General features: G+C 40.9%; 1 protein-coding gene across 1 annotated transcript in view; it reads left to right on the forward strand.

Annotated features, from left to right (window-relative positions):
- LOC132206685 (carcinoembryonic antigen-related cell adhesion molecule 1-like) overlaps window positions 1–16,389 on the forward strand; it is a 42,180-nt gene extending 25,791 nt beyond the window's left edge. Inside the window, exons 6-7 of the mRNA XM_059641295.1 lie at window positions 13,718–13,841; window positions 16,314–16,389. Of these exons, the coding sequence (XP_059497278.1) occupies window positions 13,718–13,841; window positions 16,314–16,389 (200 nt within the window). The remainder of the gene's footprint in view (window positions 1–13,717; window positions 13,842–16,313) is intronic.
- The last annotated feature ends 216 nt before the right edge of the window (window positions 16,390–16,605 follow it).

Here is a 16,605-nt window from a genome sequence, read left to right on the forward strand (position 1 = left end):
ATCCCAACTACCACTACAGCTGTTTTCCGTGTGTTCTATTTGGTCTTGAACTTGTGACAACAGATAGCCGTAAAATGAGCAAAAGTAAATGCAACAGTAAACCATACAGATCAGTCTCTTATTATACAAACAAGGACATATTTGGTTTGACATCCGAGAGTCAGCAATTGATAATTTCTGGGAAAGTAAATGCCAATAGTTAGATTAAGTATAACACTCAAGATCACAATTGACAGATCTGCTGCTGCCATGGCCGTAAAGTAATACATGATACATTTAGAAAGATCACAGTTTCCCCTGGACCAGGATGGCAATCGCCACCATGTTAACTGTTTGGAAATGTAGATAGGTGAGACAGTCCATTAGTTAGCTGCCATGAGAAAATAACAATTAGCACAGATTCACTCAGGGATACTACCAGAAACATTGACATTCACCATTTTGATTTTACAATGATCACTGTCCTTAAATGTCACCTAGAATAGTGAATAACTGTGAAAGTATGAGTTGTATGACCAATAGCATCAACTCGCAGGTATGTTTTAATTTGTATGTATTCATTCCTCAGTGAGTTTTTTTTTAAAAATTGGTCTCGTGTTATTTGTAAACCAGTCAAGGTGAAGAGTAGAATTTTCTGACCAAAAAGCCAGGTCTTTGCTGAGTTACAAATTCATCAACTGTCATGTTGCAGGTTGATCCAATATTCCCAAAACATTAGCAGGCATTTGGATAATCAGTTATGGGACATCGTCATTGCGCAAATAGCAGCCCACCAGGTTTCCTTCACCATTTTTTCAGAGGACATCTGTCAGAGGGCTTAATGAGGCTGTCATGCAAACAGCCTGAAGTCAGAAGTTGAAAATCACTGCTTATAATCTTGGACCAAATCATTGAACTACATTTTAGCTATGTTCATCACATTGTACAAATCTCATACCAATAATCAATACCAAGATTCATACCTGGTGAATGGTACAGAGTGAAAGTACGCATTGTCGTTTGAACTGAAATTGTAAGGATAGTAAACACCTCTCTCAAAAATATGAATGAATTGAAAAATAGAACTGTGCTCATCTTTTTTTCGTCATTGGATTCAAATGAATTATAAAATAAGTCAAATAGGAAGCAGAAACCTTCTGGCTCAGGGCTAGAGCATAGTATCACTGCACAATGTCTTTCATCACAAGCCATGTCGCTAATTCTTTTTATTAGTTCATGTGATGTGGGTGTCACTTGCTGGATTAACTATTCATTGGTCATCCCTAGGTAAAGGTAACCCACTTCAGTGTGGTCCTGGAAAAACGCATAGGTCAGAGATAAGGATGGCAGATTTTCTCCCTTAAATGGCATTAGCAAACATGCCTTTTTGTTCTTTTCCTCAGAAGTGGTAATGGTTTCATGGTCATCATTAAATTGTCATTTCCTGATTAATATTTAATGCCAATTCTGCCATTTACAGTGTGTGGGATTTAAACCAAGGTATCTGGATGAACAGCCTAGCAAAAACACCAGAGATCATTGCCTCCTGTATTTTCGCTTTGCTTTGTTAGTGTACTCCATATGGTTGGCACTTTTGCCTGAAAATAGAAGAGAAACAAGGAGTCTGGCAGCAGTGAGACACAGAGATAGAAAACCAAACAAGTTCTGTAAATGCATTGGTGAAACAGGAAGGAGAAATTCAGTATCTTGCCTGCAGTTCCTCGAAGTATTGCATGGTGTTATTTTAAAATAATATGAAAGATTCGATTAGATTAGATTAGATACCCTCCATTCCCTAAAGATGAACATGATTGACCTATAAATCTAATGTGCCAACATTTACTGCCAATGAAAATATGTTGCAGATGAAATATTATGTTAGTTTAATTTAAATTTTAGCTTTATAATGGCCAGAAGTCAAGCATTAGAATGGAAAACACAGCAGCAACACTCTTTGGTAACACACAGTTGCGCAACAAATTTGGAATAATGATCAGAATGTATTACGACTCAGCTCCCTCCAAGAGGACATTGGATCAAGATCTGAATGCTTTGGAACCGCAAAGCAGGAGACATCAATATTCAAAAACATAATGAAACACCGTTAACCTGAGTCACTATTATTTGGGAACAAAATTCATTTTGTGGAGGACAGCTGAAAAATAAATTTGTTGCAGTAGAGTGTAGCCACAATTTAATTAAACAAAGCAGATATGCAGCAAGTATAATGAAATAGTGCCATACAACTTTACACAATCCTCATGATTACAAATTACCTGCCATGCCCAAAATGGTAAGAATTGGATAGTGAATTGCATACACCAGGCCAAATGTCAGTTTGTGCATGTTCAGTTAGAAGTGACAATGTCTCAGCATTTTCAAACTGACTGTGTGGTAGATTCTATATCATGAGGAGAAAACCCCTCAGGGAGTCCATTATGTCACATCTTTTCTGATGCCAGTACCGTTCATTGTTAACAATTATTGAGCACATCACTTTCATCTTTCTTCCTGTAATTGAATTCTTTTAATGTTGACAAGCGAAGAAAACATAGCAAGAAAATCCATTGTTAGTCATCGTACAACTTTTCTGAAAAAGTCATGTTCTCGCATAAATGACATTCATGTTAGCAAAATGAATGTCTTTTGAATAATTCAAAACAAACTCATCACCGCTGTGTATTTAATGCCAGTGGGACAACCTGTGATCCTTGTCGAAGGTGGCTCAAATTTGAACATTATTTTCCAAAAGTTTGCCTTTTAGTTGTTGCACTGTTGCCTGCATTGCCCTGTGATAGTGAGTGCTGCCAGCACATGCATTTTATTCCTGAATTTACTGAGGTTACCGGAAGACCCTACCTCTTAACCTCATTTCCCTACTTGAGTTTGGACATACCTCAAGTAAACGTTTACTACCAGTTACCACTCAATAGCAAGTGGCCTGTGGTGTCTTTGCCAATTTAATAACAGGACTTGCCAGGTAACATCATGCTTGTTGAACTCAACTAGAGACACCCAAACAGAATTCCATAATCTTCTGCTTCCCAATTTTTTTTTAAAGTAAGATGTTCAAATGCATGAAGATGTAATTTGTGTTTAGCACGTGATCTGTCTCATGTCTGAAAGCTCTTGTTCCCAGTGAAAATAACCACTGCCATACTAATCTAGCACTATTTGTGAGTGTACAATTTCATCTCCTACCCCACCCACAACCATCACCCCATTTGTACAATCCCAGCCACCATCCTATTTCTTCAGTTCAGTCAGTATTAAATATTTAAAGCTTTAGCAAAGGTCTGTAGCTCAGGTTGTGGATGAAATTGTTGACTTGCTCACTGAGCTCGCTTGTTTTTGTTCAGATGTTCATCAGCATGCTAGATTATATCATCAGTGAGGACTCCACTTGGAATTTTTCGTTTCTGGTGTATGATGGTGAGTAGTGTCATTTTGCCGTTTTGTTCTGTATGGGTTTGTATCTGGGGTCCATTTCTATATGCTTGTTGATTGCATTGTGGGTTGAGAGCCATGCCTCTAGGAATCCCCATGTGTGTCTACGTTTGGCTTGGGCTACTCTTGTTTACTATAGAATACCATAGATTTGGTGTCTCAATTAAACTGACAGCCTTCACGGCCTGAGTGTACTGACATTAAGTTCCAAACATCAGTGCACAGGAAAGCAATCTACACTGACCAAATTCTCAACTTCCATAGCAACCATCCCAATATCCACAAACAAAGATGTATTGGGAAACTATTTAAATGGGCCACCACTTATTACAATATGCCAGAACAAAGCAGGAAAGAGGAAGAGCACCTGCACAGAACATTTGCTCTGAACAGATATCCCTGTAACTTCATCCGCAGCTACCTTCAAAATAGTCAACATGAGAGGACACTGTACGCCCGAAGACACTGGCCACACTGCCCTACATCAAGAACGTATCAGAACTGACAACAAGACTCTGAATGCTAAAAGGAGTCATGATAGCCCACAAGCCCACAGCCACTCTATAACAAACACTCACAAAAATTTAAAGACCTCTGTCCCACATTATGCACAACTAACATTGTTTACAATATACCATGCAACGACTGCCACAAAAATTACATTGGTCAGACAGGAAGGAAATTTGCCGTCAGAGTACACGAACATTAGCTTGCAGCAAAGCAGCATGATGAAATTTCTGTCATATCAGTACCTGAACTAAAGGCGATCAGTTTTACTGTGATAATGTAAATACAGTAGCCCAAGCCAAACATAGACACAAAAGGAATTCCTAGAGGCATGGTTCTCCACCAATAATGCAATTAACAAACATATAAAATTGGACCCCATGTACAAAACTGGAAATGTCACTACTCACCAGAATGGACTGGACAGTATAAATTCCAAGCAACATAGAACAACATCGCCTCATCGGTGGCATCACTGATGATGTCATCTAACATGATGACAAAACGTCTGAACAAAAACAGGCCAGTTCAGTGAGCAAGTCAAGAACTTTAATATTAAATGCAATTGAAAGTTATTTACGTCAGGGACCACCTGTGGAAATTGAGCTCTGTTCAGTTTTGCCCTGTATTTGTTTATAGAATATGGGTGTCACTGTCTCAGTCAGCATTCTTGGTATTTATGTGAAATATTCTTGATAATAGTACCAGTCCAAACTTCCGGAATCCTGTCTCAAAATGTTTCCACATTTCCACCTCTACCTCTTTGCTCATTGCTGCCGTTGTGTAGTCACTTATTTTGATATCTGTTTCATGACTGCGATGCTCTCCTGTGACATTCCCATTTTATTTAGGTTGTACCATCCAGCATAGAAGACGCTCTTTGCTCATTTGGTCTGCACAAGACTACTCTAAATCTAAATCTAAATGAGTCCCGCCTTCCAGCTATATATTGCTGAACACCTCCGCTCAGTCCGCAACAAACAACTGCACCTCCAAGTCGCAAACCATTTCCACTCCCCCTCCCATTCTCTAGATGACATGTCCATCCTGGGCCTCCTGCAGTGCCACAATGATGCCACCCGAAGGTTGCAGGAACAGCAACTCATATTCTGCCTGGGAACCCTGCAGCCATATGGTATCAATGTGGACTTCACCAGTTTCAAAATCTCCCCTTCTCCTACAGCATCCCTAAACCAGCCCAGTTCGTCCCCTCCCCCCACTGCACCACACAACCAGCCCAGCTCTTCCCCCCCACCCACTGCATCCCAAAACCAGTCCAACCTGTCTCTGCCTCCCTAACCGGTTCTTCCTCTCACCCATCCCTTCCTCCCACCACAAGCTGCACCCCCAGCTACCTACTAACCTCATCCCACCTCCTTGACCTGTCCGTCTTCCCTGGACTGACCTATCCCCTCCCTACCTCCCCACCTACACTCTCTCCACCTATCTTCTTTACTCTCCATCTTCGGTCCGCCTCCCCCTCTCTCCCTATTTATTCCAGTTCCCTCCCCCCATCCCCCTCTCTGATGAAGGGTAAGGCCCGAAACGTCAGCTTTTGTGCTCCTGAGATGCTGCTTGGCCTGCTGTGTTCATCCAGCCTCACATTTTATTATCTTGGAATTCTCCAGCATCTGCAGTTCCCATTATCCCCGCCTTCCAGCTGCTGCCCAGAAATATTGCTGCTCTTTCAAAAATAAATTACAAATAGTTAAGGGTTTATTACTGTAGATAAAGAAAACAGATATTTGATTGTTCTGGAGTGACTGAGGAAAATTAACTCCTTGTGAGTTTTCAGTGTGAGAATGGATTGTGTAAAGCCAGATCCGCAAGAACGAGATTAATTTTACAGCTGTCAAGTGGACTCAGATTGCAAGTTCTCAGTTCAAGGGAAATCAGTAATGACCCTCAAATGCTGGCCTGGAAATGAATGCCCACTCTTCTCGTCTATTCCTCACTTTCTGTTCTTGAGCCTCTTTCCCTATCTTCAAGTATGGATGTGAGCTTGCTCGCTGAGCTGGAAGGTTAGTTTTCTGACGTTTCGTCACCATTCTAGGTAACATCATCAGTGAGCCTCTGACGAAGCGCTGGTGTTATGTCCCACTTTCTATTTGTCTGGTTAGGGTTCCTTGGGTTGGTGATGTCATTTCCTGCGTTGGTGATGTCATTTCCTGTTCTTTTTCTCGGAGGATGGTAGATTGGCTCCAAATCAATGTGTTTGTTGATGGAGTTCCGGTTGGAATGCCATGCTTCTAGGAATTCTCGTGCGTGTCACTGTTTCGCTTGTCCTAGGATGGATGTGTTGTCCCAATCAAAGTGGTGTCCTTCCTCGTCTGTATGTAAGGATACGAGTGATAGTGGGTCATGTCGTTTTGTGGCTAGTTGATGTTCATGATGTTTACTTGGATGGGAAGCCAAGAATGCTTTTTTTTTCATGCTCTCACTTTTCAATGATTTGGACAAATATGCAGCATGGAAGCAGCCCTTAGTTCCACTGCCATTTTGGAAAATATTGTTCTGTTTTTATTTAAGAACTGACAGAATGTAATGATTCAAAAATCCATTCTTACCCTTTTATTTGCAATATTGCACTTTGATTGTTGAAGGATAAATATTACTCCTTGTAACCGCCCAGTTCCTCTGTAGTCACTGTAAAACACGTAAGGTTCACGGACAGTAGTCCAACAGTATTCTGGACAAAGACAAGTTGCAATTGTAGCCTTGACTCTCAAGGTCCTGGACTCCTCAGGCACCATATGTCATTGTTCAACGATCCAGCAGCACAACATGGTCATCCCTCTGCGATACATCTTACAGGAGCACAATCACATGCATTTTCACAGCAAGGGTTTGCAATTGATTCTGAAAAGTAGGCTCCTGCTTAGATACAAGTTTTATATTGCAGATACCTGTGCTGTTGTTGAAACTGAAATACCATTAAGGTACATGTTGTTTTGATAAATCACAGCATTCGGATAGCGACAGCAATTGACAGTGGGATGATGATGACTTCACTTGAGAGGAACGCCGTATTTGATAGGGTGTGGTGTCAATGATCCCCAGCAAAACTGGAGAAAATGAGAACCAAGGCAAATTTCCGAAGTTGGATTCTAACCTGGCACATCGGAAAATGGCAATGATTACTTGAGGTTTGTCATCTCAGCTCCAGGTGTCTGCAGGAGTTCCCCAGGTCAGCTTCCTCTGGCTCAGGCAAAGTCTTTCAGTCATTCTGTAAACAAGCATTTCTTACTGCCATCATTATTTCATTTGTCTTTTTCGAGCATTGCTCATCTGTGACTCCTTCAATTCTTCAAACAATGGGAACAAATATTCCGCAGGAAAAAGAAAGTTTAATATGGCTGATTACCATTCAGTTCGAGCAGATGACTTTATCCCAGACAGCGTTGTTTATCCACAGCTGTGTGTACCCAGGCATATCCAAAATATTTCATCAAATATTCAACATGAACATTGTCAGTGCTCAAATGTTATTGCATGGGAGGGGGCGGTACCTGAGCAATCCCCGATCAGAGCTGGATGAAGGAGGTGTCTATGAAGTTTATTTTCAAAGGCGACCACTGGGTTGTTGAGAGGGGAAATTAAGAGCCTGGCAATGCCACTGAAAGCAATGGGCTAGTTCCAAATTCTTGAGTGAAATGATCATCATCTGGCCCTTCTGTGCTATGAATGTTCTTTGCCATCCTTTAGCACAGGCACTGAAGCTGCTCAGATCCAAGTGCAAGTGGGGCCTGGCCAGCTGCATTGTTTGAGCGAATGTGAGAATGAACCTGAGCGCCATTCAGAAAGGCCAGGTACACACTGCTAAAGTGGAAATTGAGCTCTGGGAGTCCGAAGTGAGGGAATAATAAGCCTCATCATGACTGCCGAAAAGAGGAACAATATTTCAATTTTCGATGATGTATTGAGTTTGAAAATCTAAACTTCCAACCATCTGAAAGTATTTCCATCCTGAGATGCAGATTGGAAATTGTCGTGCAATTGCATTCACAGACAGACTTCAGAGAGTTCTGGCTTTGGGAGCATCACACACGTTGTTGATGCAAATCTGTTAGCTACAATAGCTTAAATAACAAGGTGAAGAGCTGGATGAACACAGCAGGCCAAGCAGCATCAGCTTTCCGGCTCCTCTGATGCTGCTTGGCCTGCAGTGTCCATCCAGCTCTACACCTTGTTATCTCAGATTCTGCAGCATCTGCAGTTCCTACTACCTCAGCTACAATAGCTTTGAAGGTTTTTGGCACTAATATGTCAATTAAATGCATGTGCGCAAGCACACGTGGTTCAGCCAATGTAAACTGATGTGATTACTTTTCAAAGAGCTGGAACATGTCTGAAGTCCACAAAGTTTCATTTCTCCTTCTGGAACTTTCCTCTGAATTAAAACTCAGCATAGACACAATTACTTCAATGGAAAATACAAGATATCCAACATCATTATTGCCGCGCAGGAAGAGAGTGCCTGTAATGCCGCTATTACTCAGCATGAATCTGCCTTTTCCACAAAATCCCTGCACACTATTGCCATCCGAATAAACAGCTAACACCCTCATTAGCTCCGTCTGTCTTCAATCACAACCTCGCCCCTGTTTGCTTCAGTAGCTGAAGCATCAAGGCTGTAATCAGTTGATTAGGGGAATAAAAGGTCAAGCTAAAAATTGCCACTGTCATTTTCGAGAATTCTATCTTGCGTCAAGTTTCCGTTCAACTCCCACTCCCATTCCTCAGACAACATGTCGAGCCTGAGCTTCCTGCAGTGCCACAACAATGCCACCCGAAGGTTGCAGGAACAGGGGATCATATTCTGCTTGGGAACCCTGCAGCCCAATGGTATCAATGTGGACATGCTTCAAAATCTCCCCTCCACCTACCGCATCCCAAAACCAGCCCAGCTTGTCCCCGCCTCCCTAACCTGTTTCTCCTCCCACCTGTCGCTTCCTCCAATCTCAAGCTGCACCACCATTTCCGACTAAGGTCATTCCGTCCCCTTGACCTGTTGCTCCTCCTGGACTGACCTATCACCTCCCTAACTCGCCACCTACACTCACCTTCACTGGCTCCATCCCCACCTTTAACTTGTCTCCTCTCCACCTATCTTCTCCTCTATCCATCTTCTATCGGCTTACCCCTCTCTCCCTATTTATTTCAGAACCGCCTTCCCCCATTTCTGATGAAGGGTCGAGGCCTGAAACGTCAGCCTTCCTGCTCCTCTGATGTTGGTTGGCCTGCTGTGTTCATCCAACTCTACACCTTGTTATTTCTGTTAATGATGTTTTTTGTCCTCTCGTTCTGCCCCAAGAGTTGCTGATCCATACCGAACGTAGTTGGATTAATGTGAGTGTTGGAGAAACCGCACTTTTTTCAGTGAGCCCATCACTTACTGTGAAGACTGGAAACTGGGCATTCGATGGAAAAAGTATCGGGTTGTGGATCGGTTCATCTGTTTCTCTAAGTAAACAATACGAATCGCGTGCTGACATTTTATTGCCAAATGGATCACTTGTGCTGAAATCACTGATGTCCTCTGACAGTGGGCAGTACACTGTTAACATGGTCTCTGATGTGGGCGGCCCAGCATCAGCGACCCTCACCCTGCATGTATGTGGTAAGCTGCATGTTCTATTTCTCTATGCATCCAGTTGTCAGCATAATGGGAGTTGTGAAGAGTATGATGTTCAAGAATGGTTTTCTGTGTGCACAATCAAGGTGGCGGGGAGCGAGCTTCAAACTCATTCTGAGTTCCACCCACTCAGAGTTGTGCACTTAATATCACTGTCAGTTATGGAGCTGGAACACCGAAACAAGTTTCCCTTCCATTTCAAGTGTTTTCCACCAGGGCTTTGGCTTCTGGCAGGCCAACGTCACATGGGATATGGAAAAAAAAATATTGGAGTGGCTGGAAGGTTCAGTTGGGGTTAGGATTAGGGTCGTGTTAGAGGGCAGACATCACGAGAGAGACAAGGAAAGTTAGGAACAAGTACAAAGTTGCTGGAAAAGGTCAGCAGTTCTGCAGCATCTGTGAAGGAGAAAACAGAGTTAACGTTTCGGGTTTTGTGACCCTTCCTCAGAACCGTTCTGTGGAAGGGTCACCGGAACCGAAATGATAACGATCCTCCACAGATGCTGCCAGACCTGCTGAGCATTTCCAGCAACTTTGTTTTTGTTCCTGATTTACAGCGTCCACAGTTCTTTTGGTTGTTATAGTGAAAGTTAAGTAAGTATTGGAAAATTTCTGGGCCTGGATATCAGTGAGTGTACCTGAGCGAACTTCCTTTGATTTTCCGAATTGTAACATGAGTGTCACTTGCAATTCCTGCGTTGTGTGCATCCTTAATTGCCCCTTCATAAGGACCATTGCTTGGTGAAGAGGTGGACTAGTTGTGTCACCGAGAGACTGTTGCTTCTATTCTGGAGACCCGGGTTCAAATTAGTGACTGAAGACATTTGAATTTTATAGAAATCGGGAATATAGGGCCTCATAGTGACCCTGAAACTATTGTTGACAATCAGGATGGGGGGGATGGTTAGAAATAACAAGGTGTAGAGTTGGATGAAGACAGCAGGCCAAGCAGCATCAGAGGAGCAGGATGGCGAACATTTCAGGCCAAGACCCTTCTTCAGAAATAGGGTCATGAAAGAGGATTCATGTTTTGTTACTATCTTTCAGGGAAGGAAACCTGTCATCCTGATCTGGTCTGTTATACATGTGAGTCCAAACCAGGAATTTGGTGATTGTTAGCTGCTCTTTGAGCATTTAGGCATGGACGATAAATGCTCGCCAAGCCAGTGATGCCCACATCCTGTGAATGATAAATAAAACACAATTGGCAGCTTATGGACAATCATGTGACTGCAGGTCTGGAGTCACCTGTATGAGAAACCAGTATATGACATGGAAAGTCTTTCCAAATTGACATCAGAATTTTTCCATTGATTACACTTTTCATCCACTGGTATAATTTTACTGTACTGTCCATTATCTATTCCACGGCATCCATAGGCCAAAATAAGAGTTTACATATCTTATGTTCATGATACAATATTTATCAGTAGAATACACATCATCATGTATATGCCTTGGCCCAGCATTTACTCTTTTTACTGAAGCTATCATGTAAACAAGAGGGGTAAATTTCAACTTTGAAACAGTGCATTTTTCTTCCATATTCATTAGAACTGTGAGGAGTCCAATGATGCTCTGAACCACAGGTGTCAATCACAGAATCCCTACAGTGGAAACAAGCCCTTCAGCCCAACAAGTGCACACCAACCCTCAGAGTATCCCAACCAGACTCCTACAGCCCACCCATTCCACACATCCCTGAATACAACGTGCAATTTAGCATGGCCAACCACCTCGCCTGCATATCTTTGGATTGTGCGAGGAAACCGACCCAGACACATGGAGAATGTGCAAACTCCACACATCAAACCCGGGCTCTTGGCACTGTGAGGCAGCAGTGCTAACCACTGAGCATCTGTAGCACGTATGCTTTCACCTTTCCTGAACTGAAGGAGTGACAATCCTCATGAGGTTACTGGCAATTGACAGACTTTTTCACAATGCAAAACCATCAGAATAAGCTTAAATACATGAAACGGAATGCTGTGATACAACATTTGTTTCCGGTTAATAGTTCTGAATCCTAAACTTGATCTAAATGTTTTCAGATAACATTGAGGTAACAGCAGGAAAGTTGAAGTTTCAGTTCTATGCCCTTCTTCAGACCCTTCTCCGTCTGTCCTCAGTCAGTGAGAATTATATCTTCTCCCTGTTTGTTTCAGTGATTGAAACATGAAGAGAGCAATCGGAAAAAAATAACTGGTCAAGTTTTTCTGAAGAAGGGTCTACACCCAAACAGCTTTCCTGCTCCTTTGATGCTGCTTGCCCTGCTGTGCTCATCCAGCTCTGCACCTTGTTACCTCAGATTCTGCAGCATCGGCAGCTCCTACTATCTCTCATCTAAATGTTTTGTAAAATTCCAATGTCATCTGTGACAGCTGCTGCCGTGACACAGTATGTTACTTAAACATTACTGCAGAGCCTCTTCTGTGACCTGATGGGTTGCAACATCTGAACTTCCATCTGACTTAAACACATCCCTGCCATTGGATATAGATTGGAAATTGTTCTGCACTGGCATTCAGAGCAAGACTTTGGCAAGCTCAGGGTTTGGCAACTTTGCACAAGTTGTTGATGCAAATCTGCCCGCTACAATACAACCTGTTTGTGAAAGTTTGTGGCACTGATATGTCAACTACATATATGTCGACAACTACACGACAGCCATTGCATACTGATGGGGTAACTTTTCAAGTTGCTTTTAAAAAGCTGGAACATATCTGCTGACCACAAAGTGTCATTTCTTCTTCCACAAACGTCCTCTGGATTTACACTCAGCATGGACATAATTACTTCAACCTCAAGTAAATGGTGTCCAACACAATTGTTACCCTGAAGGAAGAGGTTATTCTGCAAACAGTGTGTGCAACGCCTCTGCCATTTAGTATTAATCTGCTGCCTTTCCCCCAATATCCCTGCACAGCTTTACCACCCAAACGAATAGTTAATGCCCTCATGAGCTCCATAGGTCCTCAGTCAGTGAGAATTACGTCTTCTCCCGGTTTGTTTCAGGGACTGAAGCATGAAGACACCGATCAATTAATAGGAAAATAAGTGGTCAAATTTAAAAAAACAAAGCCATTGTCATTTTAGAGAAATCTATCTTTTATCAATTTTCTGTTCATGATCTTTATTTTGTCATGGCCCATCAAGTGCAGCTGATCCAGACCGAACATAGGTGGATTAATACGAGTATTGGAGAAACCGCATTGTTTTCAGTGAAACCATCAGGTGCAGTGAAGAATGGGCATTGGAATTTCAATGGGATGATTATTTCACTTTGGATCAATTCATCTTTTTTACTAAGTAACGAATATAAATCACGTGCTGAGATTTTACTGCCAAATGGATCACTTCTGCTGAAATCATTGACCATTTTAGACAGTGGGGAGTACACTGTTACCATGGTCTCTGAAGTGGGCGACCAAGCATCAGTGACCCTCACCCTGCATGTCCTTAGTAAGCTGCATGTTCAATTGCTGTATGCATGGAGTTGTATGGCAAGAAACGTACTGCCTTTTTTATGTTAAAAGATTTGAAGTTGTAGTTATCAAGTAATTGAGATTGCAAAGTAATTCAAAGCAACTCAGCACTTGATTCAGCCTGTAAGATCTGTAGAAGGAAGCATTAAATATTTGATTTTACACAAGTGCACAAAAGTCCATCATTTGGACATTCTCAGAAGTTAGTTTTTTTTTCTTATTTTTCATGGATTGTGGACAGCACTGCAAAGATTATCATGATTTGTCCTGGTGCTCTGTAGCTTTTGCACCTATGACTGAAGGCATTTCAGAGATCCATATTACTGCACTTATCTGGAGTTACATGTAAGACAGACCATAAAGGACAGCAGAGTTCCTTCCATAAAGGCAATTTGTGAGCCAGAGGATTTTTGCAATTGATAACATTTTACATACAACATCACAGAAGCCAGCTGTACATATTTGAGATTTAATCACTGAATGTAGCTGTCACAAACATTCATTTCATTAGCCAGCCTCACAATTACAGGTCGAATGACATTACTACTATGTTTCTGTCTTATGAGCCATATATGTAAATGAAGTGACTGTTAAGTTCTAGAAGATGCAGTTGTTGCCATTTTATTACACAATTCTTCAATACCTCTTCCTGTTGCATTTTCAGATCAATTAAATTCCAGGGATAATATCAGTGATGGTGCCATAGCAGGCATCGTGATTGCTGTTCTTCTTTGTCTGGGTTTTATCATAGCTATCACTGCATGGTTAATCAAAAGGAAATCGGAAGGGTAAGTACATGATGTGGCATTTTCCTTGAAATTTACTATCTTCTTCATGACCAGGTAATTTTAAATAATGTAGATTTGTAAAAGCTTGTTTCGTGATATTTCTATATCAATCATAGATAATTGCAAAGTACATCTACGCTGGCAATGTTGATGTTTTATATTTTGCATTGATAAAGAGCTTTCTCTGTATTCACTCTGCATTTTAGTTCAACAGAAAGCTCTTTTTAATGTCGATGCATTGATATGGTTTTAAATTGCCAATACTGAAGCTGCAATGTAGAAAATCTTCCAGATTTCATCGACTTAACTCTGCTTCTAAGCAGTTTGAAATTTTGATTTTTGAACAGTTGTAATAATGTAAATGACAGGCTAAAATAATTCAAGTTATGCCTTAATCTCCTGATCATTTTGTTTCTTCAATCCATCATCACCTGAAGGATTTGCGCTAAATTTTTAATATGAAAGGGTGCCAGTGAGTAATAAAGTTGTGCTTTACACTTTGAAAATATACAGTTTTCATGAACAATTACACGTGAACAGTAGAACTTCTGTTCCAGGTCATAAGAATTACCATACAATAGTCTCGTGAAAAGGTTACAATTTTCTATTTTGCACAATGTTTGTTTAGGATGAAATCTCCAGAACAAGGGCAAAATACTTGCTATGTGGAAAAGTGTAAGTGAATTATTTTATCATTTCTGTGTTGCCATAATAATACAAGATTTAAGAGTGTTTGCTGATTTGAAGTTAATTTGATGAAGCATGCATCATACTGACTTGAATGTTCATGTGTGCGGCTACATTAGGATCACTTAATGTAACAATTGCTGCCAAATGCTTTCCATTTGTAATCATCGCAAAGTCCAGTTTGGAATGATGATATCCGCATTTGTATGAATCAGTTCTTTTGATGATAAGTTTGTTGATAAGTAACAGTCCTTTATATAATGCATATTCTAATGCAAATTCTATGACTTTCAAATCACACAGTCTCAATTTCTAACATACTTTCACATTTTGTGATATATTTTGCAACATTATGTATTCCTTTATTCTCAAAGCCTAACAGGTTCAGCCTAACAGCCTAATGGGAGCATGGAGAGCACGTCTTGATACGGATGCTGAATACAATCTAATTATTTATTACTAACCAGTCAGGATTTCATTCTGTAACTTCAGTTAACTCTGATGCAACTATGTAATGTTTTATTTGTAATTACCGTAATGGTTTGAATATGAAAATGACAACCAGGAATCAACACACTACTTCAGAGCACAACAAATGTATTTTTGCAAAATGCAAATTCAGACCTTGACTCTTATCACTTAGTTGACATGAACATGTGCAAGAAGAATCGAGGATATTGTTTGGTTGGTTGAGCTTCTTTGCTTTCTTTAATTGGAACAATTCGAAGTTTAAACTTTGGTCTGATATTCAATGCAACTGCTAATAATGACAAAGTTGGGAGATACAGAATTCATTGAAAAAAACAGCAAGGGAATAATGAGGAATAGCAGTTTCAATTTCATACATTGTGATGCAATTATTCCAAATATATTGAATTTGGAATGATCCATTGTTTTCGGCTCAATGGTACTGTCTGGGAATGTTATTACAATAGTTCCAGAGATGTCAGTTGACAGTTCATTGTGGCAGTGAGGACAGTGGGTTGATTTTCCTGGATGATGGAGGTGAATAGCAGATTTGGCATCTGCATAAAATTTTGTGGAAGCCAGTATGAAAAGCTGTGAACCTCCATGTAATTTTTAATAAAGATAAATAAATATTTTGTAAAATGAGATTGAGCTGTGAGAGTTTGCACTTTGCTTTCAGACTTTGAGTTGCTCAGATCTCGAACATACAGATGGAAATGTTGTTTTAAACAAATTGCATCGGAATTCACAAGAAAATTGATAAATATTTAGAGGAAAACTGTTTACTATGCTGCGATAAAATAGTAAGGGAATGAATTTAACTTTATCAGTGAAGGGTGGTACTTGCATGGAAGGATAAAAAGCTTCCTTTGCTATTTTGACATTCTGTGTCACTGCAATTATCCATTCATTGTAAATTATTGTATTCTCAGACTGCTCTGCAGCACCCAGGGAGATATCATCAACGATTTATGAAAGTATTTCAAATAAGAAAAGTTTGGTACAATTATTATAGTTATGTTTGTTCAATTAATATGCAGTTAAAGTGCTGTGAGCATTAATCCAAAAATGACCCATGTGCACAAGTGCAAAACAGCTATTGTTCCACCAGATGATAGGGCTGCTCTCAGTAGAGACAGTCTATTGGTAGCCGTTTAAGCTGAGGGTCATCATGTCTCAGGCAAGGGCAGAAATTGGGAAGGCGAGTATGGGTAGTATGTATTGGGTTGAATGTTCAATTCTGCCTCTAAAATGAAGTTGAGTACTGTGGAAACTGAATATTAATTGAACTGTTGCTTTTCATGTTGTATTGAACAGCACACTGGCAAAATTGTATGCATTGCTGCCTCAAGGGCATAGGTTTGCTTTGAGTCTTGGGCGATTGTCTGTGTGAATTTTGCATGTTCTCCTGTGTTTGCTCAGGGTTCCTCCGAGTGCTCTGATTTCCTCCCACAGTCCAGGGTTAGGCAGATTGGCGATGCTAAATTGTCCGTAGTGTCCAGGGATGTGCGGACTCAGTGGATCAACAATGGGAAATGTAGGGTTTGGGTGGAATGCTGTTCGGAGGGTCAGTGTGGACTTGGGCGTAATGGCATTCTTCCACACAAGA

This window comes from Stegostoma tigrinum, chromosome 41, assembly GCF_030684315.1.
Source record: "Stegostoma tigrinum isolate sSteTig4 chromosome 41, sSteTig4.hap1, whole genome shotgun sequence".
Taxonomy (NCBI): Eukaryota; Metazoa; Chordata; class Chondrichthyes; order Orectolobiformes; family Stegostomatidae; genus Stegostoma; species Stegostoma tigrinum.